This window comes from Heterocephalus glaber, unplaced genomic scaffold, assembly GCF_053883595.1.
Source record: "Heterocephalus glaber isolate CG9 unplaced genomic scaffold, H.glaber_assembly_v1.0 deba00001532, whole genome shotgun sequence".
Lineage (NCBI taxonomy): Eukaryota > Metazoa > Chordata > Mammalia > Rodentia > Bathyergidae > Heterocephalus > Heterocephalus glaber.
In genome coordinates this window covers 29,612,432-29,638,782 of record NW_028258330.1, presented here as the reverse complement: position 1 = coordinate 29,638,782, position 26,351 = coordinate 29,612,432, and the positions used below count along the sequence as shown (strand labels likewise).

The 26,351-nt window shown below is 44.4% G+C and overlaps 1 protein-coding gene across 1 annotated transcript; it reads right to left on the bottom strand.

Moving 5' to 3' along the window:
- Positions 1-212: 212 nt before the first annotated feature.
- On the bottom strand, positions 213-25,006 carry Sack1d (scaffolding CK1 anchoring protein D). The gene is made up of 4 exons (XM_004867769.3): positions 24,469-25,006; positions 10,058-10,225; positions 4,885-5,009; positions 213-1,762 (listed from the first exon to the last, which is right to left on the bottom strand). The coding sequence occupies exons 1-4, from the start codon at positions 24,943-24,945 to the stop codon at positions 775-777; spliced, it is 1,758 nt and encodes a 585-aa protein (XP_004867826.1). The 5' UTR covers positions 24,946-25,006; the 3' UTR covers positions 213-774.
- Positions 25,007-26,351: the final 1,345 nt, after the last annotated feature.

The following is a 26,351-nucleotide window of genomic DNA, read 5'->3' as shown; positions in this document are numbered from 1 at the left end:
TTATTTCTTCCTACCCCAGTATTATTAAAAAAAGAAACCTCACAGATACCTATTAGGTGGTTATTTGTTACATACTCCTAGAGTCAAAAAGAAAAATGTCAAGGTCCCAAGTTTGATCCCCAGTACCAAAAAAAAAAAAAAAGAAAGAAAAATGTCCCCCCCATTAAATAAATAAATAAATTTTTAAAAATTTTAAAAAGTACTCAAACTTTGAAACAAAAGTTATCTAAATTTATTTAATGCTAATGACATAGGTATTCTAAAAAGATAAACATTTAAGAAACAGGTTTTTTCCCAAACAGGATTTTTGTCCATAAAAATAATGGTGACTCAAACCCCTAAGACAGAAAAGCATACAAATCAAGAAAAATATAAAATATTTTATCTATTATTGAATTAACCTTAAAATCTAAATATTCTCTTAAGAAGTATCTTTTAAGGGCTGGGGATTTAGCTCAGTGGTGCTGCACCTGCCTCGAACATGCAAGGTCCTGAGTTTGATCCCTGGTACCGAAAAAAAAAAAAGAAGTATCTTTTAAAACTGTGCAAAAGAATGTACCTATAGTGTTTAAACTATAAAACCAATACTTGGTTTCTACAGGATGAAAATAAAACAAAAACATGTAAAATAATGCACAGAATAGAATTCAAAGATAGCCAAGGTGACTAAAAGGTGAGAGAAAGCACATGTCTCTGACATGTGATGTTTTTGAAAGCAGGATACTGGTGATATCTGCTGTAAGGTGGCTGACACCAGGAGCCAGCATGAAGCAATCACTGATGGGAAGGATAAAGTACTGTATCTCTAAGAGCAACCAAATTAACTGATGCTCTGGTGAAATTTCCAGATTTAAAGCCAGGGTAGTTTTCAGCAAAGAATGTTCCCCTTGAGAGCATGGCCAGCACGTGGTTGAGCCGGGACCTGATGCCAGTAAAATGAAACTGCCGCTCCTGATTCAAGTTTCTGAATGAGTCCCTGAGGCACAGGTCCAGGTGGGGGGTGCCCAAGTACTTTGGGTATCCAGAAGTGTGGAAGTCGGGGGATCGGAGGGAAGTGTGGGAGCCAGTGGAGCTGGCCACAGAGCCTTGGGAAGACAAAGAGGAGGATGACTTCAAACTGGAGGACCTTGACACAGACATTTTTGATACTGGTGATCCTTCTTTAGACTGCATTCCCTGAGAAAAGTGACTGGTCTCATCTGCGTCAGTCTGTGTGGTGGTCGACTTGGACCACACCGTGGTCTGGGAGCTTGATGCCCTGGTGGCAATGTTGGTCTGGGTTCCAGCACAGGCTGTGCCCATGCTGGTCTGTGTTCCCACCTCACTCACACTCACTGCTGCCATCTCCTCTCCTGGCTCTGTTTGGGTGGCAGCATCTACTACCCTGCTGCCCCCCAGTTCATCCCTGTGGCTGTGGAAGTGGTCTGCCTCATTAATGGTGGAGGACACGATGCCACGGTGCTTGGTCCCTGCCTTGTCCTTCACAGGCAGCTCTGAGCCCAGGTCAGTCTTCTTGGGTGTACTTGACAACTTGGCCAGCCGCATGCACAGCAGGTTGCCCAGTGTGAGCTCCTTGGTCAATGGTTTTCGGTCCACTAGATGATCAAACTTGCCAATGATCTGGAAGTTGGACAGGAGTTTGGGGCTAATGGGCTTTGACTGGGCATATAAGATCCGGAACTGCAGATCAAAGTGTTCAACCACTTGGCCAGACAGAATTACCAAGTTACTGCTATTTAATTTACCATCCGTCCATGTAAAACTAAAGGGTTCAAAAGAAACAAAAGAAACTAGTTAAGGACAAGGAATTTGAAGTTACTTATTGTCAGTCTGAATAGTAAAGCACAGATAAGCCTGCCATACAAGAGTCACAACTTCAGCAATAACGCATACCATTTAGTGTGAATTCAACTACCATTAACAGGTGTACGCATTAATGTCTCAACAAAAATGCAGAAAATCTAAATGTTAATTAATACACAAACCTCCACAACCTCTCAGGCTCAGAGTTTTCAAACCAAGAAAGGAATTCTAAAATCTTTGGGCCAGCACTCTCATTTTAGAGGTAAGGAAAACAGCTTGAAATGCCACAGCATTCAGCTTTATTCCTACCAAACTGTTAGTGCCATGTTCCTTGCTACCTCTTCTATTTCCACAAAGGATGATGACTTGTTATTCTAACGATGACACGAGGGCTCAAGCCACATTCAGAGCTGATTAGTGACTATGTGCCTTTGCCTATACAGCCTCTGATAGCAACCCACACCCACCTCTGCCCAAGAAAATTGTCATGCATGTGCCTTCTCTAACTTCAATGGGAGTAGAGATATGATCAAGTCTGGCCAGAGTGTCTGATCCCCTTGTGTACAGGGAGTCATTCAGGGTAGGTATGTGACCCCCTAGGGCCATGTAAGTTTTCAGATTTGATACCAGTGCTAAAAGAGAAATCTCTGTCTCTCTAGGAGACAGTTACTAAAGATCGTGTAAGCCAGACTCTGTCTTCAAAGTGACAGCCTGCCTGAGAAGAAAGATCAGCCAGATAAAAAGCAGAAACAGGAAATAGTGCTCTGATAGATGAATGGCCCACAGGTCAAGTTGAGCTGAAAATCAGTTGTACCTTTTTATACTTAAAAGTTCTGGGAACTGGTAAGCTAACATTCTACATAAAGTAGTTTGTATTAGCTTTTGGACACCTGCAATCACCTCATGGATACAGAGATGTATACCAGAAATAAGATATTTTTAGTAAAAGATCAAAAACATTATCAACTCTTTTTTTCTTTTTTGTTTTTTTATCAGATATTTATATATTTTTTAAAAATTAATTTTATTGGTACATTTAAGGTGTACAATATAATCACATTCATCATTGGAAATTTGTACCTTTACATAATCTCTCTTGGTTCTTATTTTTTCCCAATTCCCTGGCCCTCCCTTCAGCCCCTCCACCCCTCCCTATTTATTAAGACTTTGTTTCCATTTTTTCCTTTTCTCATATTAATTCCACTCCCTTCTTTCCTTTCCCAAACCCCTCCCACTTCCCTTTCCCCTTTGGACACACATCTGTAAATACCAAATAGTTTCTCTGGTGTGAGAAACTAGAAGTGTACATAAGGACCTAAAGGAATAATAGATAATGTGAAATAGGAAGAAAAGGTCTTTTTTTCTTTTTTGTTTGGGGTACTGGGGCTAGAACCCAGGGCCTTCATACTGACCTAAATCCCTAAGCCCCATTCATTCATTCATTCATTCATTCACTCATTCATTGGTTTTTCAAGACAGGGTTGCACTATGTAGTTTAGGGTGGTCTTGAACTTACTTTGTAACCCAGACTGCCCTTGAACTCACAGTGATCCTCCTACCTCAGCCTCCCAAGTGCTCAAATTATAGGCATGTGTCACCATGCCTGGCTCTAGGCTCCCTTTAAAACAAATTTTTTTTTAAATTTTGACACAAGATCTCATTAAGTCACTAGAACTTTTGATCTTCCTGTCACAGCCTCCCAGAGTGCTGTACAGCACCCATGCTCAACCAACTCTGTCTCTTAACTACAAGCCTTAGCTAATGCAAATGCTATGGAGAACTGCCCTCAGAGACTGAGAAGAATGATTCTTTTGAAAACACTCAAAGATGTAATGTTAACAAAGCATCCACCCAACACCAGGACTATAATCATCATCATCAATGGTAGCATATTTCATTTGTAGAAAGTACTTTTTATATTTTTAGAGTTTAGAACAGCTAAAAAACCATTTGGATGTAAGTTTTGTTAGTATGAATAAATCTTACTTTGAGAGGAATTCTAAGGTACCTTCTGAAAAAGAATTCACAAGAAAGAGTTCTAATTCTTTTCTGAGCAATGATAGTGCAGTTTGAAAAGGAAGGTATCAAAAGCTGCTTTTTGGGGCCAGGAATGTAGCTCAATGGTGCATTGGTTGTTGATAATGTTGTTGTTTTGAAACAGGGTCTCTAAGTTGTCCAGGCTGGCCTTGAACGCCTGATTCTCCTGCCTCAGACTCCCGAGGGCTAGAATTGCAGGTGTGTGCCACCACACCTAGCTATCGCTTCTTTATCTTATTGCTCATCTGTCATAAACTCAGGGCTAACACATAATTATTGCTCAGGAAGGCACGTTTCTTCAAGTGGGTTTTTCTTTTCTAAACTTTATAGACACACCTGTTGGTATGATTGCATACCAACATACAATCCTAATGGAGAGGTGCCAAAACATACAACCACAAACTGCCAAAATAAAAATGGTACAACTTCTGGAAATTATGTTAACCACTCTTTGTCACCAACCCACTCAAATTCCCTGCTCTCTACATGAAGACGACATTGCCAGAGACTTCAAAGGTGGGTCAGAGACATGACCCATACTTTCTACACAAAAGCACTAACTTAGAAGGCCCGAAGCATGGAGGAGGAGCTAAGTCTAAAGGTGACAGCTTCGGGTCTGCCTTCCACATTGATGCCAGTATCTGCATTTGCCCTTATCTTCATGTGAGTAGGGCAAGGAGGGTCCAAATCCCCATGTAACCTGGGTTGGAGGCTATATGGGTCACTGCTAAACCCCATCCACTGCTAAGACCCATCCCATGGGTCTGGGCCAAGGACTGAACCCAGGATGCACTGATGGTGTGGCCTCAAGGCAAGATAAACCTCTGTTTAGTTCTTTGGACCACAGGACAGGGCCATGACTCCCCACTCCAACTACCTCCAACAGGAGGGGCTGATGAACCAACTCACACACATAGCTGTACACAGATGGGAACATTTAGTCTCAGGGGCTCTCCTTGAGAGGAACACAAGGCTTTATCCAGGTATGACATGCTGCTTTGGAAGAGTTCAGATTAATAAGTGATGCACCTGTTAGAAACATACCCGTAGGAGCCTGTTGCCACTCGAATGCCATCAATCAGCGTGAACTTTTCATGAACCTTGCCAACAATTTTAGTGCCTGACCTTGCATAGTAGGTGTTTCCTGTAATCATCCGTACTGACATCAGCTGTTGGTGAGAGAGAGCAGAAGAAAAATCAATGAACAACTCAGGGACACTCATTCAGAGAGCAAATGAGTAAGGCCAGAGGCTTTAGTTTATAATTCCTAAACAAACTTGCTGGCAGTGTGTGGATTAGGGTCAGCATTTAATAACAACACACATGGTCTGCCAGCCAGATGTTACTTGGGTAATGTTACTTCGACATTAGTCTATCTTCTCTGTGTCCTTTTCTTAGGTTTACTTCTGAGACCCTTTTTCACGTGTACATGTTCTCTAAAAGAAGACTCGCCTTTTTGGGACACTAAATAACAGAATCTAAGAAATGATTTTGAAACAAAAAGTGGGGCATATATTCATGAAAGAAAAGATGCTAGTAATAAATAACATTTTGATAAAGGTTGAATGAAGCTAAGCTGGTACTTCTCCTACTCTTTGTTTAATGCTATCACTAAGAAATAACAGCCCACTCCAACTGACTCCCATTCATGAGAGATGTGAACACAAGAATATAGCAAGAGCCTTCTCTAACATAGGACTGCTAAGGACTAACACCTCACATGGGGCTTAATCAGCAAGGTTCCATCTTCTACAAGTACATATTTTCCAAAAGCTACATTACCAATACACCATATGCATGTGTACACATAATTGTTCTATAATATGCAAAATAAGAAAACAACCTGCTTTTTTTTTTGAGACAGGGTCTTGATGCTCTGAGTCATTATGTTCCCAGGCTGGGGTCAAACTTGTGATTTTCCTGCCTCAGCCTCCCAGAGCACTGGGGTTATAGTGCCACTATGCCCACCTTACAATAATGCATTCTCTAAAGTTTGGAACTCACTAGAATCTATATATTGTTAGAATGTTACACATTCAAATTAAACGTTTAAAATTGTTGTTTGACTCTCATTCATTCTGTATAGAGAGCCCCTAGTATGCACCCAGCCCTGAGACAACAGACATATGAGGCAGGCTTCTTTGCCTCAGGACTAGAGTAGGAGACAGAAAAATAACTGAATAATTTAAAAACTACAGCAAGCTCAGTGGTTCCACCCCCTGCCTCGCAAGCATAAGGTCCTGAGTTCAATCCCTGGTACCAAAACAAAAACACGACAGCAAGATATAACATCAACCAGAGAAATAAAAACATTTGTCTACCCCAAAACCTCTACATGAATATTCATAGCAACTCTTCATAATAACTAAAACTTGAAAACTATCTAAATGTCGTCCAACAGATGAGTGGTTAAGCTATAGCATTCCCATGTGACACTACTCAAACATAAAAAGGAACAAATTATTGATATATAAAAGAACTTAGATAACTAGATGACAAAATGATAGAAATGGAAAACAAATTACAGGTTGGCAGGGTTAAAGATAGTGGTGGGCATGGAGAGGAGAGAAGATCCTAAAGGTATAGTTCAAGGGAGATCTCTGGGATCATGTACAGTGCATGGGAAATGAAAGGCACTGAACAACATACACACACATATTGCACTAATGTCAACTTCTAGGTTTTGGTATTGTACTATCAGTTAACTAAGATATAACCATCAGGGAAACTAGGTGATGGGCACACAGAACTCTTCTTACTATCTTTGCAACTCTGAATCTATCATTATTTCAAAATAAAAAGTAAAAAACAAACTATGGCTAGATATACTATCACTTCTGTAGTATTAGCAAATGAACTGAACCAGGAGGAAACATCAGATAAAACCACATTCTACAGAAAACTAGCTAGTATTCTTCAAAAGCATCACCACCTGAAAGACAAAAAAAAAAAAAAAAGATGGAAGAACAATTCCAAATTAAAAGGACTGAGGAGACTTGAAACTAAACACAAGGTGTGGTCCTAGACTGAATCCCAGACCCGAAAAGGGGGTTAGTGGATTAGTTAAATTCATAAAGTCTGTAGATTAGATAGTATTATACAAAGCTTATTTCCTGGTTTTGCTATTTGTCCAGAAGTTCATAAGATGCTAACATTTAGGAAATTTGGATAAAGAATATTCAAGAATTACAAGTACTATTTTGTAATTTCTTTATAAATCTTAAAATTATTTTAAGGTAAATTTTTTTTTAAAGCTAAAAACTTTCAGAGAAGTCTACATGGAACCAAGAGAGTATGTAAAGGTGCATATCTCCAATGATGAATGTCATTATATTGTACACCTAAAATGTACCAATAAAAGAATATACAAAAAAAAAAGAAAGAAAGGCAGTGATTCCCAAAGGCGTTTTCAACTGTATCTTTTCTTTTACTGTCCTGTATTGTCAATGGGTAAGCAGGGGTTATAATCTCAGGTAGTCTACTTATAAATGAAATTTTGATTCCTAAGTGCCTCAAGGACATGTGAGAGTTATTCATTCAGACCAGAAATGGAATCTGCTAACAGGCTGCTCCTGCAGAACAAATTGTTATCCCTGTGCAACAGCTTTGCTTTCTACCTATTATAAAGTCTAGTATTTCAACTTCTCCACCAAAAAAAAAAAAAAAAGAAGTCTACATGGAATTGGCAGGAGAGCTTCCTGGAGGACATGATTCCTGAGCTGAGCAGTAAGGATCAACATATAAGAACAGGCATATGGGGAGACTTAGGTGTGGTTTTGTGTATCTTTCCCTTAACAACTACCTGAATGTTGTATAGGCCTCTGTGATTTTGGCCAAAGCACTCTTGAGTACTCACACATGAATATGTGACGAAGCTTCTGCAGACCAGACAACCAGCACTCAACTGGCCACAGAGCCCAGGGTGGGGAGAAATCAGAGTCCCCCTCAGTAAGGCACAGATTCAGGAGCAGAGATGTGCTTGGGGGGAGAAGCAACCAGGGAAGCCGGTGCCTCCCTAGGGAGGAGTTAAGCAAGCGTGAATGTTGAGGAAGCCAGAGGACCAGACCACTTTTAAACCTCCTGCAGTGGATTGGATGACCATGACAGCCACTGTCTCTGCTAAGATTTACTGGACAACTGAACCAGTAAATCCTCCTATATTTCTATTTAATAAATGAAGCAGAGCCAATCAATGAATCAAAGTTGTGGCTAGAACTATTATAGAGAGTGCCTTAAAATTACACCCTGATGCCTTCAATTTTTTTTTTTTACCTGCTCTGTGTAGGGCAGTCATGGGCTGATATTCACTTACAGAGTACTTTTGGCCATGTCTGACTCGTGTTTTCCTTGGGTCCACAGGATCTCATTTAAATTGATTGATAGGTTACATGGCTCTCTTATTTCAGTCTTTTAAGTCTCAATCCTATTTCCATCATGACAGTGACAGGACAGAAACTACTTCATTAAACCCGATCTTCCATTTTTCTCATTAGAGGAAACAAGAGCCAGGGAGAGCTCAGGGAGAAGTTAAATAGCCAAAATTTTGCAAACCAAACTGTTTGATAACAAAGTGGTAAGTCAGTGTCTCCCATGCAGAAACCTATAGTACGAAAGCCCAAGTTTTTTGTTCACTTTGCTGAAACTGAACCTAGTACCTAGAATATGCGGCACATAGTAGATATTCAAATAGGTCATTAACAAATTAAGTTCTGAACGTTCACAGGCTAAATTACTTAATTAAAAAGCATGAATTCTATAAAAAAAAAAAAATGACTGTTTTTCTTGCCTCTTTCCATTAAAGAGACCAAGACAGCTAAGTTGTGTAGACTTAACTTATTTTTTCTGGTCATGATGATTGAACCCAGTAGTGCTCTAACAGTGAGCTACATTCCCAGCCCTTTTTATTTTTTATTTTGAGACAGGATCTGGCTAAGTTGTCCAAGCTGTCTTTGAATTTATGATCCTCCTGCCTCAACTTCCTGCATAGCTAGGATTTTAAATTTACGTCACCACACTCAGCTGCGTAGCCTTACATTTAAATACTTACATTATTTTTATGTCTAGAGAAAAGGCTATAAAGTCTAATTTTTTAATGAGAAATGAGCAGCAGCAGGTGACAGAGATCATGCACACAGAGGTTAGAGGCAAACAGACTGAGACCCTTCCCAGGCTTGCTACTTTGTACTGGGGACACTTGGCCTCTGTCACCATTTTCTGATCTAAAACATCAGGGCAGTGGCACTTACCCAACATGGCTGCTGTGTGGATTAGTCACATAACTTTTGTCAAACGCACCGAGCAGTGCCCAGGACAGAGCTCAACAAACAGTGATCATTGGATTAAAAGTGGACCCTCCTAGAGCCACAGCCGAGCAGCAGCTTCCAAGACAGCCTCCAGGCCCTCAGCCACGGAGCTGGTTTCTGCCCATTTTGGGAGACAGCACAGGAGAGGGAGAGAAGCTAACATTTTGAAGCTTGACCAACACTTCATTTCTTTTCTTTTCAACAGCTTAATCAAGATGTAATTCACATACCATACAATTCACTCCCTTACTGTATAATTCTGCAGTTTTCATGTATATTCATGGACATACGCAATCATCATCACAGTCAATTTTAGAGCATTCCCATCACCTTAAAAAGACAGTCTGTACCCGGTAGCTATTACCCCACTCTTCCGTCCACTCCCCCTGCATCCTAACCCTGATGCTAGCCTAACTCCTATCTCTATCAATATCCCTATTTTGGTCTTGTTTTTCCCATAAATGGAGTCATAAAATGTGGTGTTTTGTGACTGGCTGCCTTCATTTACCATGTTTTCAGGTTCATACACACTGTAGCGTGTCTCAGCACTTCATTTCTTTTGGTGACTGAATAATATTCTATTTTATGAATAGACATACTATTTACCCATTTATTAGCTGATAAACATTGGATTGTTTTCATCCTTTGGCCAGTATGAATAATGCCTCTATACACGTCCATACACCAGTCTTTGTGTGGACATGTGCTTTGTTTCTCTTGGGCAGATACTTAGGAGTAGAATCTGAAGGTCAGCAGTGTTTATTTGCTGTGAGACTTTGGGCAAATGACCTTGCTCACTGTCTTGGTTCCCTCACTTGTAAAGGGGGACATAATCACCAACCAACTTGTATATCCCAGAAACTCTGTTATATTTGTTGACTGAGGTGAAAATGCAAATCATGTACCACACAAACCTTTTCCTGTTCAGGATGAACTTTCAAATCCATGCACATGTCCAGAAAGTGGGAGACCAGGGCTTGGTCCAGAAGGATGTACACAGCCACACCCTGCTCCCTACATATTTCCTGCAGGTCTCTGAAGATGTCAATGTCTGTGAAAACATCCATCACCACGGCAATCACCTGCAGGGAAAGGTAGAGTGAAAGACAAGCTGTCAGATCACAAAACTGTCTGAATGCTGGACCCATTTCAGAGCTGGCAAAGAATCCCATCCTGCAATCACCCTTCTTCCCTTCCTTCTTCTCAGGCCGTTTTCCCCTCACCATGGACTATTTTCCATTTTCACAGACACTCAGGCCCCAGGATCCTACAAATCTTGATGTGGCCCAGCTGCCCTACTCTCCTCTAGTGAATTTCTCAAAAATATATAGATAAGCCACTGCCTTGCCTGCCTGTGAACCTATTCCGTTCAACTTCTGTTCCTTCACTAAACCCTCCTTGTCCAGGCTTGATTCAAACCAGTGAGCTGTCTGGTTCTGGCCAACACATTACCATCTAAGGTACCCTTCTCCACCCCCACACCTGGCTTCAGTATTTAGCAAGCAAGATCCTGGATTCCTGAGGCCCCTACTAGGTGTAACATTCTCTAAGTATATGGTTTTGAATATTGTATGATTTGGGATGATCTCAGGTTTCATTTTCCTCAGTACTGGGGATTGAACCTAGGGTCTTCCCACTGAGCTACATCGCCAGCCCTTTAAAAATAATAATAATAATTATTATTATTATTATTATTATTTTGAGACAGGATCTCATTAAGTCACTGAGTTGCCCAGGATGGGTTCAAACTTTCACTCCTGCCTCAGTCTCTCAGAGTGCTGGGATTACAGGCATGCACCACCATGCCTAGCTCTGATTTTTTATTTATTTTACCATGATTTAGAAAGGCTCACCCCACTCACCACCAATTCATGCTTAAATTGAACAGAGGAGACATGTAGATTCTCCCATCTTCTGCCTCCCTAATGCTGCATGCTGTTTACCATTCTGCTGTCTCTACCAGCAAGGCCTTATCTGACCAAACAGCTTCTCCCCAGTAAAAGATGATCCCTGTAATCCTTTGGTAGCTGTCCACAATGCAAGCCAACAACAAGAACATGGAAATATTTCCTAAGGCTTCTACCCTTATGCTCAGATCCAGTCCTTTTTTCTCCCCAGTATGTGGCTCCACTTGTGCCTAATCGATATTTCATACACAGCATCAGATTAATAACAGCTGACTCTCAGCTATGCATCCTTGGGCAAATTACAGCTGTTGTGCTTGTTTCCTTAGCTGCAAAACAGGTCTGCAGCAAAAACTAAATGACTATGCATAAAGTGCAAGGTATAGAAGACCTCTTGCTGTCTGTTCAGGTATTCATTTTTCCAGTCCAGAGCTGGAGCTGTCCAGACAGTTCCACATGGGGAGACGTACTAACTCCCAGCTTTCCTTGAGTTCAAAGAGAGGGTGCTGCAGCCACAGAGCCTCTAATCACCCCCTGCACAGGCTTAAAACCATGGCCCTCATCCTGGCAGGGTAGCAGGGTGTCACTGACCCTACAAACCAAAGCAAAAGATAAGTAAGCCTGGGTTCAGGAGTTCCCCTGTAGCTAGGAGGTGCCTAGGCTTCTGTCTCCTCCCAACTGTATCTCAGAACCACAGCAACTCTCCTGAACATTAAGATTGTTTTCTCCAGGGCTGGGGATTTAGCTCAGTGGCACTGTGCCTGCCTTGCAAGCGAAAGGTCCTGAGTTTGATCCCCGGTACCAAAAACAAACAAAAAGATTGTTTTTTCATAAGCCTCACCACTTCTATTGCAGCAGAGGCCCTTGGGTGAGATGCATTCATCTCTGTGGCCCTGGAGGACTCAGGACTGTACCCGACAGTCATTACACCTTAAGGATTCTGAGTTTAAAGAAGAAATGCAGGGCCAGGGATGCAGCTTAGCTGCACTGTGCCTCCCTGGCAAGCACAAGGTCCTGAGTTTGATTCCCAGTACAAAAAAAAAGAAGAAGAAAAAGAAATGAAGAGACAAAGAGGCAATTTTCCTATCTTTCTCCAAGCTTCAGGGTCTCATCTACTTGGACTGGGGATCTTGAAACCTGGGGACTGAGGGAGCTTGGGAAGGTTAATTCTCTCTCTGGCTGCTACTTCCACTTTTCTTGATCTTGATGGTGCCTTAGCTGTGAATTATGCTTGGTAAAGGGTACAGCTAAAACCCACTGGACGCTGACTTAAAAAATAAGAAGCATCCTTTCTGCATTGGTAGCAGCTTCAGAAATGTATATTCCCCAATGGCTTCTTTGCATCCTATTTTGAGTTGTATTCATCCTACTCATTTGGGTCACACAGCGTAATGGTTAAAAGGCAGGAAAGCCTGGGTACCAAACTCATCTCTGCCATGTGCTAGATGGTATGATCCTAGCCAAGTCACTTACCCTCTCAGCCTGAGTTTCCCCTCTGGAAGATACAGATAATAACAGTACCTACGGAGCTGTTGAGAGGATTCAGTGAGGCAAGGGCTGGAAAGGGTTTAGCTCAGGGCAAGCCATGAAACATGTGTTCAGTTGTCCAGCCAGTTCCTCATCAGAGTCTATTATGGGCTCACCATGCACTAGGCACAACGATGGCTACGAAGAATTTGCCAGTACATGGGATGCAGGAAAGCAAAATGATACATACTATAAGTGGCAAGAAAATCAGGGCCACACTTTAGAGGGAGAAGGATATTGTTTCCCTTGCAACGGTCAATGTACCATGGTCACTTAAACATTTTTTGGTAAGGACAGGGAAAGCTTGCTGGGTGGAAGGGAGACGGCATCTGAAGTGATCACAAAGAAGAATAAGATTTAGACATGAGATATGGGAGATGTGAAGGGCATGTCAGCTGGAAGCCTTGTGATGATGACAAAGGAAGAGGTAGGGAATGATGGGGTACATACCAGTTGGGCTGAAACGTACAGTATACATGAAAGGGAGCCACGGGACAGGACTGGGAAAGAGGGATGACTGAACAAGATGGTAGAAGGCCTTGAATGACAACCAAGGAATCAGCAACAATCTTCCTCCCCACACTGCCCCCATGAGTATTGAGCTCAAAGTGATGTTCAAAGTGAGTTCAACAGCACACAAGAAACTGATGCTGGAAAAAACTAATGTAGGTCAGAGATCTGGCCCCACCTCCTCCCAACACTATACCTGTGCAAGGACCTATAACACTGCAGGTCCATAGAGTTTTTAGGTTAACAAACTTCAGCAAATGTCTAAGAGATCAGCCACCAAAAGAGAAGAAAATAGTGATAGAGGTTGCAGTGACAGGCCAGGAAAGCAATGAGGGTCACAGAGAGGGGAAGGGGGCCAAAGGAGAGCCAAGCACTGGACACGGGCTGGAAAAGAAAAGAGGGAGAGGGGTTGAAGATGAGAGAGAAAGACTCAGGTCTGCAAAAACAGGAAAAAGAGAAAGAAAAACAGCTAGAGAGAGAGAAAAGCTTCAAAATTGATTTGGAGGAAACGGTGAAACCTTCATAAAGTAGTCTTGAATACACAGATGTAGAAGTGAGACAGAGCTCACAAGGGAAATCTAAAGAGGAAAATGCAGAGATTGGGTTGCCTCTCTGACCTGTCATTCTTCTAATATGCATTGTGAACCAACGTGAGCCAGGCACAACAGCAGGCACTGAGGAAGTGGGTCAATCCCCATTCTCAGTCTAATGAGACAGGAGATGAAACAGGGATAATACAGGGTGATGGGCCAAAGGACACACCTCCAGGGCTACTGGAATCAGGACCCGGAGGAAGACAGCCCAGCTGGCAGGGTTGGAGAGGGTTGCCACTAGGAGCAGGGCCCAGAGTACAGACCATTCCAAACTGAATCTTGATCCACCACTTAACAAAACAATTGTACAAACAGCACCTTTGTTACATGGATATCTAACTTGGTATTTTGTTCTTTGGAAAGTTGTTCCCTAAAGCCCTCAGGGTGTCAGGGGTGGATGGAAGTTTTTCCTTCCCGAATGGCCTGTACCAAGCATGCTTCCCTACCTCACTAAAACAGGACTCTCACAGCCTTCAGCAGGAAAGCACTTCATCCTTCAGGACCCCATCCCCACCCCTATTCCTCCTCTCCAGCCTTCATGCACTCTCGGCCAGTAGAGCTGAACTAGCCATGGCCTTTTTCACATCTGAGAAGGGACAGCTTCCACTGAGCTGAGCAGTGATTTGGCCTCATTCCAACCAGCTAAGTCCTGCTCTCCAGGATGGACACATCGGCTAGGTGCAGGTGTTTGTGCTGCAGATTGCTCTGTCTCTGCAGTGTACCTGGATCTCAAAGATGGCATGGACAACAGCTGTGGCACCTATTCCCTGAGACATATGGTGGGATAGACAAAGACATGGAGGGTGGGCAGCCCACGCCCAGCAAGTGCCCACAATCATTGTGGGCACTGTCTTCTACCAGCCTGTGCTACATGGACCCTGCCCACTCTCTCACGGCCACTGTCCAAGTAGAGACTTTTGAGTCTATTCCTGAGTTAGTACCCATGTGCAAATCAGTTCCAACAAGGTACTTACAGAGGAAACACCCGGTTGCACAGAAGCGAGGGTGGCTGACTTGCTACCCAGACCCTACACCGTCCCAGCCACATGTGGACTAGCCACACCTGCATCAAATCCTGTTTTCACGTCAGGTGACAAACTGCAAGCCTACCCTTTTCAGTTCCTCTACTTATCTAACCACTGATGATTTGCACCAAGGGACTTCAGGGCTCGTGTATTTGAAAAACAGAGGGCACTGGTATTCTCCATCTTTGGGAAAGGGACAGAGCCTGTTTACATTACTCACCGTGTAGAACTAGAATATTTTCCACTTGCTTTCTTACGCAAAAGCTTGAAAGAGATTTCTAGAGATTTCAAAACTCCATTAACTGTTATCCCCAGTTTACAAAGGAGGGAACTAAAGCATAGAGAGGCTAGAAAATATGTTTAGCATGTAGGGGCTGGAATTTCGATCCAGGTCTGTATGACTCTAGAGCCATCTATAAGAAAAGTGCTAGAGTAAGCATTATTCCAGGCAAGTCTAATGTCCCATCTTCAAATGACTGATTGCTTGGAATGAATCCTGAAAGAATAGGTAGAGTACCCCATAAAGTGCTTGCGATCAAGCCTACCACAAAGGACAATTTATAATACCATATAATAATTAACAGAACAAATATCAAAGAAACTTTGGAACTCCTGACACACTGGGCACCTTCTCTATACAGCTGTATTGCTGAATGATGCAGAGCTGGACCAAATCAAGAAACACTGGGAAGCATATGGATCCAGTAAACAGACTTGAGTCAGACCTGGACTTGGACCCTGGCTCCTCCATTTTGGAGAACCATGTATGCTATAGCATGTTAAGTTATACTGATTTCTATAATATGTAAGTAACACTACCTACCCTGTATCATTTGGTTATTCAGTCAATGAAAGAATCCATTAGTAGTTTCTGGCATATAGAAAGCCCTCAAGGTTGAGTATGGTGGTCCACACCTGTAATCCCAGCACTCTGGGAAGTTGAGGCAGAAGAATCAAAAGTTCAAGCCTAGCCTGGACAATTTAGCAAGACTCTGTCTCAGAATAAAAAATGGGCTGGGGATATAGCTCAGTATGAAGGCTCTGGGTTCAATTTCCGGTACCGTAAAAAATCCTCAAATGGGGCCGGGGATTTAGCTCAGTGGTTTTGCGCCTGCCTCACAAGTGCAAGGTCCCGAGTTCGATCCCGGTACCAAAAATAAAAAACAAAAAACAAAAACCCTCAAATGGTAGCTACTTATATTCTTAGTCCCAAATCTGTCACTATCCCTGGGGAAGTCATTCTGCTTGAGCCTTCATGTCCTCCAAACAGGGCCTCCTCTGGCTCTGAGGGCCATGATTCACACACTCTTCATTTGGGATGGTCAGGCTCTGACCAGGTGCATGTGCAACCTCAAGGGGTCACCTGGGACCAGTTCTTCTAGTTCTCATTCCAGCTCTTCTGCAAGAAGCAGGAAGTACATGTCCATCACTCCTTTCCTGTGCATGCCAGTTTCCCTCCCTTCCCAACCAGAGTTATAAAGAAAGGTCAGGGTACAACATGCTTAGAATTCTGCCAGAGGTTTGCACACATCCAAACAGGTGTCAGTTTGGGCAGCAGCCAACAGCAGCTCAGCCACTGAATTCTGGCACTGACCACACGGCAACATCAACCCCTCTCCCTCGCCTTTTTTTTTTCTTTCAGGACTAGGAATAGAACCCAGGGCCTTTAGAATGAGCTAAATCCCTAGCTTTTTCTTAATTTTTAAATTTTGAGACAGGGTCTTGCTAAGTCACCAAGTTTCCTAGGTTGGGCTCAAACTTGTAATCCTTCTCCCTTAGCTCAGGAAGTGCTGGGATTATAGGCGGATACCACCACACCCAGCTAATCCCCTTCTTGTCACTTTCATGGAGAGCCTTTTGCAAAAAAAGAGAAAGAGGTACATTCCCCCCCCCCCATTTGTTACATGTTTTAATAGAACTGAAATTATCTCCTTGGGATTTCTTTAAAAATATTTACATAAGCAGTGGTGCATGCCTTAATTCCAGTACCTTTAGAGTTTAAAACTAAAGAATTCTATTTCCACAGCAAAATCCAAACATGTTGGCCTTCACTGTTTACCCTAGGTTTCATAGGCTATTATTATAAAATTAACTATTTAAGTAACAGATACAAGTGCAGAGGGGCCTCCACCATTTGCAGACTGGCATGGTGCCTCTCCAGGCAGGCACATGTAGTGGGGGTCAATTTCCATGGGCCTGTGAGGGACTGATTGCCCAGAGCTGTAGATCTGTACTGTCCCAGCCTGAGTACACAGGTGGCCTGGGCTTTTCAAAGAGGGAAAAGCATCAAGAGAGATGGGGTTTTTTAGGGCTTTGGGGGAGGGGGGCTTGTAATTTTGAATCTTTGTTTTTATTTTATAATCATATAAAACATTTGCCTGGCTCCAAAATCCAGCGTACAAAGCAGGGTACATTTGGAGATACCTAGTTTCCATCCCTGCCCCATCCCACCTTTTCTTCCTTTCCCTCCCTCTCTCTCCATTAAGATAACTTCAGTTTTTGGTTTATGTTTCCATTTTTCAATACAAATGAGTCTATGTATGTATAGATGGAGATATATATACGTGTGTGTATATATATATATTCATACCCATCCCCCTGTAGACAAAGGGTAGAATATAATTCCCATTGTTCTAGACTAGTGTACCCCAAAAGAAGCTTCTGAGAGTTGAAATCAAACTTTTAATATAATTTTAATTTATATAAACTTAAATGATCCCATGTGGCGAATGGCTCCCAGTGGGTCAGTGCAGTACTAGATACCGTGAATCAGAATATAGAGCTGGTCCTCATTCCGTCTTAAAGCTACAGGGCACCCAATTTTAAAGATACACTAATTTATTCACCATTCTCTACTGATGGACATGGGAGCTCTTTCCAGATTTTTGCTATTGTAATTAGTGCTGAAACAAATAGCCTACTGCATACATCTATTTATATTTTTGCAAGTGTGTTTTGGGGATAGATACATAGAAGTGGAATTATTAGGTCAATGGGTAACTACAACTGAAATTTTGCTGGATATTGCCAAACTCCCCTCCAAAAGTTATCATTTGCATCAAGATTTTTTTGATGGCCCACTACATTTTTGTTTTATTTTTTCTGAGAAGAAAACCCATGCCTATAAAAGAGAATAATTCTGCAGCTTTCTTACTGTCTTATGGATACTTGGGGAAAGAAATTTAAAAAATGGCAGACAGAAAGTAGTTGCCAGGAGGGTCCCAGGGGCCAGGGGAGAATGGGGAGTTCTTGCCACAGAGTTTCTGTTTGCATACTAAAAACATTTTAGAAAAGGACAGTGGCAATTGCTGTATAATATGAATGTACTTGATGCCACTAAACTGTACACTTAAAAATGGTTAAGACTGTAAATTATGTTATGTATATATTTTATCACAATCCATATAAAAAAGGGCTAACAATTCTAAAATCCTTAATAAATAAAATCAAAAGGAAGGGATAACCAGTAGCCACACTGGCTCAGGTGATGACATTCTATAATGGGGCATTGGTGAGAACCTGGCCCGGAATTAGTGAGAACTTCTGGGCCAGGTTCTCACTAAGTGGTGATTTTGCTCCCAGGAGGGCATTTGACAACTTTTTAAAAATTGTGGTGAAACATATAAATTTTCAATCTTACTTTTTAAGTGTGCAATTCAGAAACATTAAGTACATTTGCAAAGGTGTACAACTATCACCACTCTGTTTCCACACTTTGATGGCCCCAAACAGAAAGTGACCAAGAAGCAGTAACTCTCTACTGCTCCCTGTCATGACATCTGTGAATGTCATGTCTCCTTGGAGGGAAGGGGTGCTACTGGTAGGCAGCAAGCAGGGACCAGGGATGCTGTTCAACATGCTACTGTCCCCAGGCTGGGTCTTAGGGTCCCTAAAGCTGAAGTAAGGAACCTAACCCAGCCTCTTGGAGTGGGTTCTCTGGCTCCCATTGCAAAGAAAGAATTTTCAGGATGGTCAGAGAGAGGCTTGGGAAGGGTTTATTAGACAGAGTTGTAGGATGCACTCAAGAGCGGAGTATGGGTGTGCAGAGAAGAGAGATGCATTACAGTTTGGAACTGGGAACATTCATGCATCTCTTGAGGGGATGGAAAAGCATGGGAAATGTGCCTCCCCCCCAAGAGTATTAGCCAATTCCTCAGGTATGGACATTTTTTTTAAAAATAGATAATTTGAACATTTTGGGGAGTTCACTCAACCTGCCCCTTTATCTTGAGATCAGGCTCCTGCTCTTTACTTTCTCAACTAAGCCAATTTATGGACTTTTTTGTTTTGAGACAGGGTCTCATTATATAGTTCAGGCTGGCCTTGAATTTATTATGTAGCACAGGCTGGTCTCAAACTCTCAGTGATCCTGCTGCCTCGCCTCAGCCTCCCAAGTGGACTTTTAGTATTCTTAAGGAATTTTGAGTGTGATAGTTCTTGTAGGGGAAGAGTCTAAATTTAACCAAAGGAATGCTGACATGCAGTGTCTTGGTTAACTTCCTAGGAAGTTGCAAACTTCCTCAAAGTATAATTTTTTAAATTGTGATTTCTTTGCCTCAATTTTAACCCATCTTTTGATTCTTTTATCTTACCTCACTACAATGCACAAGACAGCCCCCCCAGGATAAAGAATTATCCTGCTCCAAATGCCAATAGTGGCAAAGTTGAGAAATCAGTCTTTTGATCCAGATATCCGGGGACACTGCCAGGTACTACTGTAATGCAGAGGAGAATTGAGCAAGATCAGGAGAGCCTTCAACACATCCTCATACACACAAGGGGCCTCCGACAGATTCCTCAGCTGCTCTTCCTTCCCGCAGGACTCTTCACCTACGCCAAGATCACCACCACTAATGCTTGGATCATCAAAAGGATGCCCATGGATGACATCACAGCAGAAGTGGCCTCTTTGGAACTAAAGGGAATAGTAGCTGGCAAGAATGAAACTCATGAGGAGTACAGAACCTCCTGGTAGGATGAGCTTAGCCTGTGGACTCCCACCCAGAAGCCAGGAATAGCTGGGTGTGGTGGTACATGTCTGTTATTCCAGCTACTAGGGCGGCTTAGGCAGAAGAATTACAAATTCAAGGCCAGTTTGGGCAACTCGGTGAAACTCCATCTCAGAATAAAATTAAAAGGGCTAGGGTTATCCCTGAGTTCAATCCTCTGTTCCACAAAACAATAAAAATAAAAACAGAAGCCAAGAAATGCCGGGTGCTATGGCACACGACTACAATTCCAGCTAATGGAAAGGCTAAGGTAAGAAGACTGTGTATTCAAGACCAGCCTAGGCAACATTGCTAAACCCCATCTCAAAAAAAAAAAAAGTCAGGAATAGCTGGACAACTGCAAAGCAAAGCACATCATCAAATGAGGTCAGGAAGCACTTTGAGGCAGGGGGCCACAGATCCACCAAGCACTGATCAGCAAAAAACTACATGATTCATCAATACATAAAAAGGATAGGAGTAGATTCTAGAGCAAGTGCACTGGGGAAAAAGAATCCTATGTAGTTCAAAATCCCTAAAATTCCTTAGGAAGCAAACATGGACTCTCAACAGGTCCAGGACAGTATCTCCTCCAGCTTTTTTTTTTTTTTTTTTTGGTATCGGGGATCAAACTCGGGTCCTTGCGCTTGCGCAGCAGGTGGCCAAACCACTGGGCTAAATCCCTGGCCCATCTCCTCCAGCTTTGCTGAAACTCAGGTGGGCACCAGGAGACTGATCAGCTTAAATTCAAGCCATGCTTTGCATCCATCATGTATTTCACTCATGTAGCAGGACGCCTCACTCTGACAGGTACATAGAAACTGAGCCAAGGGAGGGGCTGGCAGACTGACAACCCATCATGCCCACCCAATGATAAAATACCATTGAGTGGAAAGAATCACCTGAACTACTTCGTTGTCCTTCCTACCTCTGTCTTCTTCCCCTGCCCCAACTCCAAAAGCATGAGGCTGAATGAACAAAGGCATATTCAATGGGTCTCTCCAGTATTTATTTGTTTGGGGTTTGTTTTTTTTTGGTACCGGGGATCAAACTCGGGATCAAACTTGGGACCTTGCGCTTGTGAGGCAGGCTCTGGAACCACTGAGCTAAAACCCCAGCCCTCTCCAGTATTTAATGAGCACCTCTTATGTGTCAGAAGCCCTGAATGATTTTGTGTGGTCAGAGAGCTGCAGAATAAAACTTATCCCAGAACCATCTATTCAAGCTCCAATGTCAGGATTAGGTCCTGCCATTTTCCAAGTGACCTTCCTGTCTTCCTGCATCTGTATCCTGGTCCTTGCCAAGTCACACCTGAGGATGGAGGCTGGTACTCATCCTTCGCAGTGAAGGCAAATAAAGTTGCACACCCCTAGGTGTGACCCTGCTCCAGCTCAGCTTCATCCCGCTCTGGGTCATTTCATGAAGTCCTTCACATGAAATTCAAAGTACTTCATTCACCACCAAAGATTCCCACGTATTTCTCTGCTTCAGGTAGGAAATATCTGTTTCTACCTTCCCCAGGGAGAGAAAAATGTATGCAAATTACAAAACCGGAACCTGTATGCTCTTGGAGTCATGAACATCTTCCCCACTTAATGGGCTGAGGAAGGTCCCTGGTAGTTTAATAATGCCTCCCCGACCCCAGTCTTCCCCTACAAGGGGACTGTCAAGCACTGTCATCCTTTTCCTGTTTAGAAAACATGCAATATGGAAATCAAAAGTCCAAATCTTTAAGAAACTGTTAACAACTAGTTGAAAACTATCCAAGTACCAATTGTCCCTCAGAGCAGGGTGGCTGTATGGAGTAAGGATTAACAGGGTGAGTCTTGGAACCACGTGCACATGTGGGCTCGAGCCTCAGACTCTGATCTTGGGCAAGTTACTTAACCTCTCTGCGCCTGGTCTCTCCTTAAGTGTGGCCTCCTCCCAGGGTTGGAAGGGTAAAATGAGATAATACAGGTAAAGCACGGAAGCTCACCACTGCAAAGTACTCAATCATATCATCACGAAGTACATTTGTGATCAGAATACAGATACACAAAGACTTATTTTATCCTCAAAGCAAGATGAGACGTGCACCTTCGTGGTCCTCACTGTCATAAATAGTGGATTTCAAAAGCTGTGACCAGAGGAACACAGTCACTCCTGTGTACACAAGTACAGCTTCCCAGGATTACAGCACCCCACGGCCACCAGCTTGGCCCTACCAAAAGTGTACCATAGCTTACCTCCCTACCATAAAGCTCTCTCTCCAAGGATGAGCTCCTTGAGGACAGGGCAGCTCCTCTCCGCACGGCATAAGCAGAGCATGGTGGTTAAGAAACTCTGCCTTAGGGTGAGTCCTGGCTCCATCGCTCCCTAGCTGTACAACCTCTCAGCAACTTAGCTTCTCTATACCTCAGTTCTATCATTTGTGAAATGGAGATAATATTTGCACCTACTTTGAGATTACTTAGAATAACATCTGGCAGAGAGGAAGTAAAATTTATTTATTTGCTTACAGAACAGATGGTCTCTGGGACCTCAAATCCCAGCATTCTCAAATCCAACTCATACCCACGTCCTTTGTCTCCAACAATACTTTCCTTCCTGTATTGCAGTTTGGAAGCATAGCTGCCTACTCGAGCTAACAAAATCTCAATCCTCCTCATTCTTCCTATACCTCCCTCTCCTGCCCTCTCTCTTCCAGTCCATCTAATCACCAACTGCTATCAACTCTTCCTACCTGTGCTGTCTTCTACTCCTACACAGATCCTTCTGGCCTCCTCCTTACAGCCGTCCTGGACACCAGTCACACACTCCTCTCAAACCTATCCTCTTGCAAGCTCCTGTAAGAATTACCACTCAGGACACCAATCTGATCATGCCCTCTCCTTCCTAAATCTTCAATGGTTCTGTTTCCCCTTCGGTAGGGTGCAGAGCCCTCATCTCTCCTACCAGTAACCTTCACACCCTTTCTGTTCCAGCTCTGGAGAATGTGACTGCCTCCAAACATGCCAGGTCTTTTCACACCTTTGGGCTGGCCCCTACCCTCTCCACTGGGCAAATTCTATCCATCCTCTAGATCCAGCTCCAAGGTCACCACCACTTCTGAGACTTTCTTTCAGCTCCTCCTCACTGCCAACAGCAACCTTGTCATGCCTTCCCACCTTCCCACTGGCAAACTGTCCACTCTGAAGTACAGGCAAGGATCATGCCAGCTGTGGTAGTGATACACAATAGGCACCGAATATGCAAGTAACTTGGCATGTGTTAGAAACACTGAAAATACACATTTGTACCGCCTTTCTCAGTTAAAACTGCTTAGGATCCTAATATAGAATCTAAGAAAGAGTGTGTTAACAAGATTAGAGCACATTCACAGAATGCCTGTGGGACAGCAGAAAGGAAAGTCTGAGTGCAGCCTTGACCCCTCCTACAGCCAGCATCATTTCCAGACAGTTTTTCCATCTGGCTTCTAGCTCCAGGGCCCCATCACTAACACTAAAATTTGGGACCAGGCAATCCATGTCTCTGCCTTTTATGGAGACCTATTCTTACTTGTCACAAGTTCCAAGTGCTCAAGTTTGCCTCCTGGAGAGCTTTGGGAACTGGCACCTACAACCAGCAACTGGGCCTTTTGCATCATTTTAAACCATTTTATGAAGCTGAGAAATATCTGCAGCTTCAAAGGACCTTCAGTCCTTCCAAAGCACCACAAGGGTGATACCAGCCTAGCCAAAGCCCACACCCACTCCCTCAGAAGCAAGGCCTAGGTCGCTGTATCTTCTCCCACTGCAATGCCCCTAGCCAGGCAAAGAACTACCATCAGTAACTCAGGCTTATTCTTGAGGCACAGATGCCTTCACTCAAGATTCAGAGTGGCCTTCCAAGTCTTACAACAGCCTGGGGCTTTAATTGCCATGTCCCTGGCACAGCCTGAGGGCCAGGAAGCTGAGCACTGCCAGTCAGCAGTTGGCTCTGGACTAAAGAAACTGTTGCCACACCCACCTTTGTGCTGCCTTCCTCCTCCCTGATCCCCAGCACCCCGCTGGAAGTTGGGCAGGACCTCCCTCTGCACCTCATGCTATGCCACACTAAGACAGCAGGACAAAACCACTGTGAATAGAGGTCCATCTAATGCTGGGGTGTCTGCATTTTAGGAGGTCAGTTACCTGTAACAGCCCCAGCTTATGAACGACCCCCCCCCCCCAACTTTCCCTTCAGTTTCTGGCAGTAGGCAGAGGAACAGGGCTGTCACTTTGCCACGCCTGTGTTAATCTACAAGGCACGTGGAAGAAAAGTAAATTAGCAAGAATTGATCCCAATGCATCACAGTTGTCTCCGGGGTCCATCTTTCAGGAATTTTTCCCTAGATCAGACGATCTTTTATAATGTGTCCAAGAAGCTCCTAAACGCGGGATCTCGTATTGGTTGAGGCTCGGGATAATTTTGCAATACAGTTTGGTTTTAGCTGATATTTGTAACTAGAGTACTTCTGGTCCCTCCTCCAGGGGTCTGAATATGAGTAGTTGGAAATAAGGTACAATTCGCACCCTTGGGGACCGAAGCTCCTCCCACTTTCCTCGGCCACAGTGCGACCAAGGGGATCAGCGATCCGAGGGAGACTCCCGGAATGGGGCGAGTGGAGGACCCTGGGTCCAATTAAGGCAGGCCGAGAAGGAAGGAGGTGGTGCGCTCGGCCCGCCTCCCGGTAGCCCTCAATCTCTCACTCGTGAAGAGGGTCTCCAGTGCGATCGGACGCCGAGGAGACCCTGAGGCCTGGCTTGGCCGCTCACCTCTCGCGCCGAGCGGAGCTGCTGGCGCAGCGCGTCCTTGCAGCCGTAGGGGCCGCCGGCACCGGCGCCGCGGGGCTGGAAGTGCGCCTCGACTCGCGTGGCGCCGCGGTAGGCGCCCTGGTAGAAGGCTGGCCAACCAAGCTCCAGCAGCGGCGGCTCCAGGTCGGACTGCTCGGGGAAGTAGGTGCCGGACGAACAGTCGTGCGACGAGCCGAATGAGTCCTCGGCGGCCGCCGCCGCGCCCTCCTCACCAGGCCGCTGGGCCGAATGCAGCACCGCGCGCACCTCGTCAGGGTTGAGGAAGCGGCCCAGGCGCTCGCGCCGCAGGAAAGCCGTGAAGGCCTCGGGGCCGCCCGCCACCAGCTCCTCGAGGGCCAGGCGCCGCTCCTCGCTAAACAGATCGGCGGGGTTGGGAGGCCCGCATGGCGACAGACAGAAGGCGGGCAGCTCGTCCAGGACTTGGGGCCGCAGAGCCATCCTAGGGGTAGAACCCGACCACGTTCACCCAGCGAAGCCGTGCCGGCCGCTTTATAAGAACCTTTGAATCAAGCCGCCCCGCGCCATTGGCCACACCGCTCCTCCTCGGCTCTCCCATTGGCTGTTTGCTTCCCAACGGCGGGGCGGGGTGGTGGGACGTGCTCGCAGGCCAAGCCCCCTTCTGGCTCTAGGCTGCGGAGTCTCCGGACTCCGCCCACCAAGTGGACTGCCGGTGACGCCCGGTCTCACTACTGGGGGTTGCGGGGAGAATTTTAACTTTGCCTGCTCTGTGCCCGCTATTGCCATTACTGCTCCAGGCCTTTTGGAAGCCGAGCTCTGCGCTATCAGGCTAGAGAGAGCAGTCGGGCCTGAGGGGACCAGCAGTGCGGGATGGCGGCTGGGGCGGCGGAGCTCCAGCTGCCGGACCTGGCCATTCCTGTGCGCCCTCTGCCGGCTGCCCCACAGCGCGGCCCTGTGAGGCCCGGGACCGTCCGGTCTAGGCAGGCCTGACAGGCTAGCGCTTCTCCTGGACACACTGACCACGCTGTTCCTGAGCTCTGAGAGCTCGAGTGTGACCAGTGTGGTTTTGCCTTTATCCCCCACACGCAATCGTTCATTCAAAAAATACCGGTCCATCATGATAGCCACTTCAATTAGATGCTTCTCTTTCTCTTCTCTCACTTCGTCGTTTTTCTGGTGCCACTGTTGCTACTGAGAGACATTTGCTTTGACTGTAGCCGGCTTCAGTTATGACCTATTCCAGATGACTCCGCCCTACAGTCCTCCTCAATTAGGTCCACAGGGGACCCCTCTCCTCCCGGTGACTAAACCGAAAGATTGACACTGTACATAAACAGCCCACCTTTTTTTTTTTTTTTCTATGTAGGCAACCTCCCCATACCCTTAGCGGGTTCAGTCTATGCACTGTTCCCATTATGCTACAGCATTAAGTCCCATTAAAGCCTCTTCCAAATGGCATAGTTGTTTTTGTTTGTTTTGTTTTGTTTTGTTTTGAGGTGTTTTTTTTTTAACTGTGTTTTCTATCTCAAGAGCTGGTCACATCAAAAGCTGCTGGCTATAAAAGCAGCCAGAAGCTGGGGCTGGTAACACTGAAGGCAGCTATGAGGCTGAGAGTGAAAGTGAGTAATAGAGAATTGCCCAGAGCTGCCATCTTTGATAACTGGAAGGGCTCCCGAGGCCTGCTGGCAGCTCCTGGCTCCAACTGGCAAAGAGGGCCACTGACCCCAAAAGAGCTAACAGCTGCTGGCATTCAAAGTCCAGGGCTGTTAACATCAAAAGAGCTATATTTTGTCAATTCATAATTTCTATACAAATTGAGCAGGAACTCTCAGCTAATCAGTAGTATCTTAGATGCCCAAAAAGGAACTTCTCCTTTAGAGGGCCCT

Coding starts and splice junctions, on each gene's coding strand:
- Sack1d (XM_004867769.3), bottom strand. CDS start 24,945: ATGGCTCTGCGGCCCCAAGTCCTGGACGAGCTGCCCGCCTTCTGTCTG. Junction 5,010..10,057: donor TTCATCCTGAACAGGAAAAG/GTTTGTGTGGTA, acceptor TCTCACCAACAG/CTGATGTCAGTACGGATGAT. Junction 1,763..4,884: donor GTGGCAACAGGCTCCTACGG/GTATGTTTCTAA, acceptor TGAACCCTTTAG/TTTTACATGGACGGATGGTA.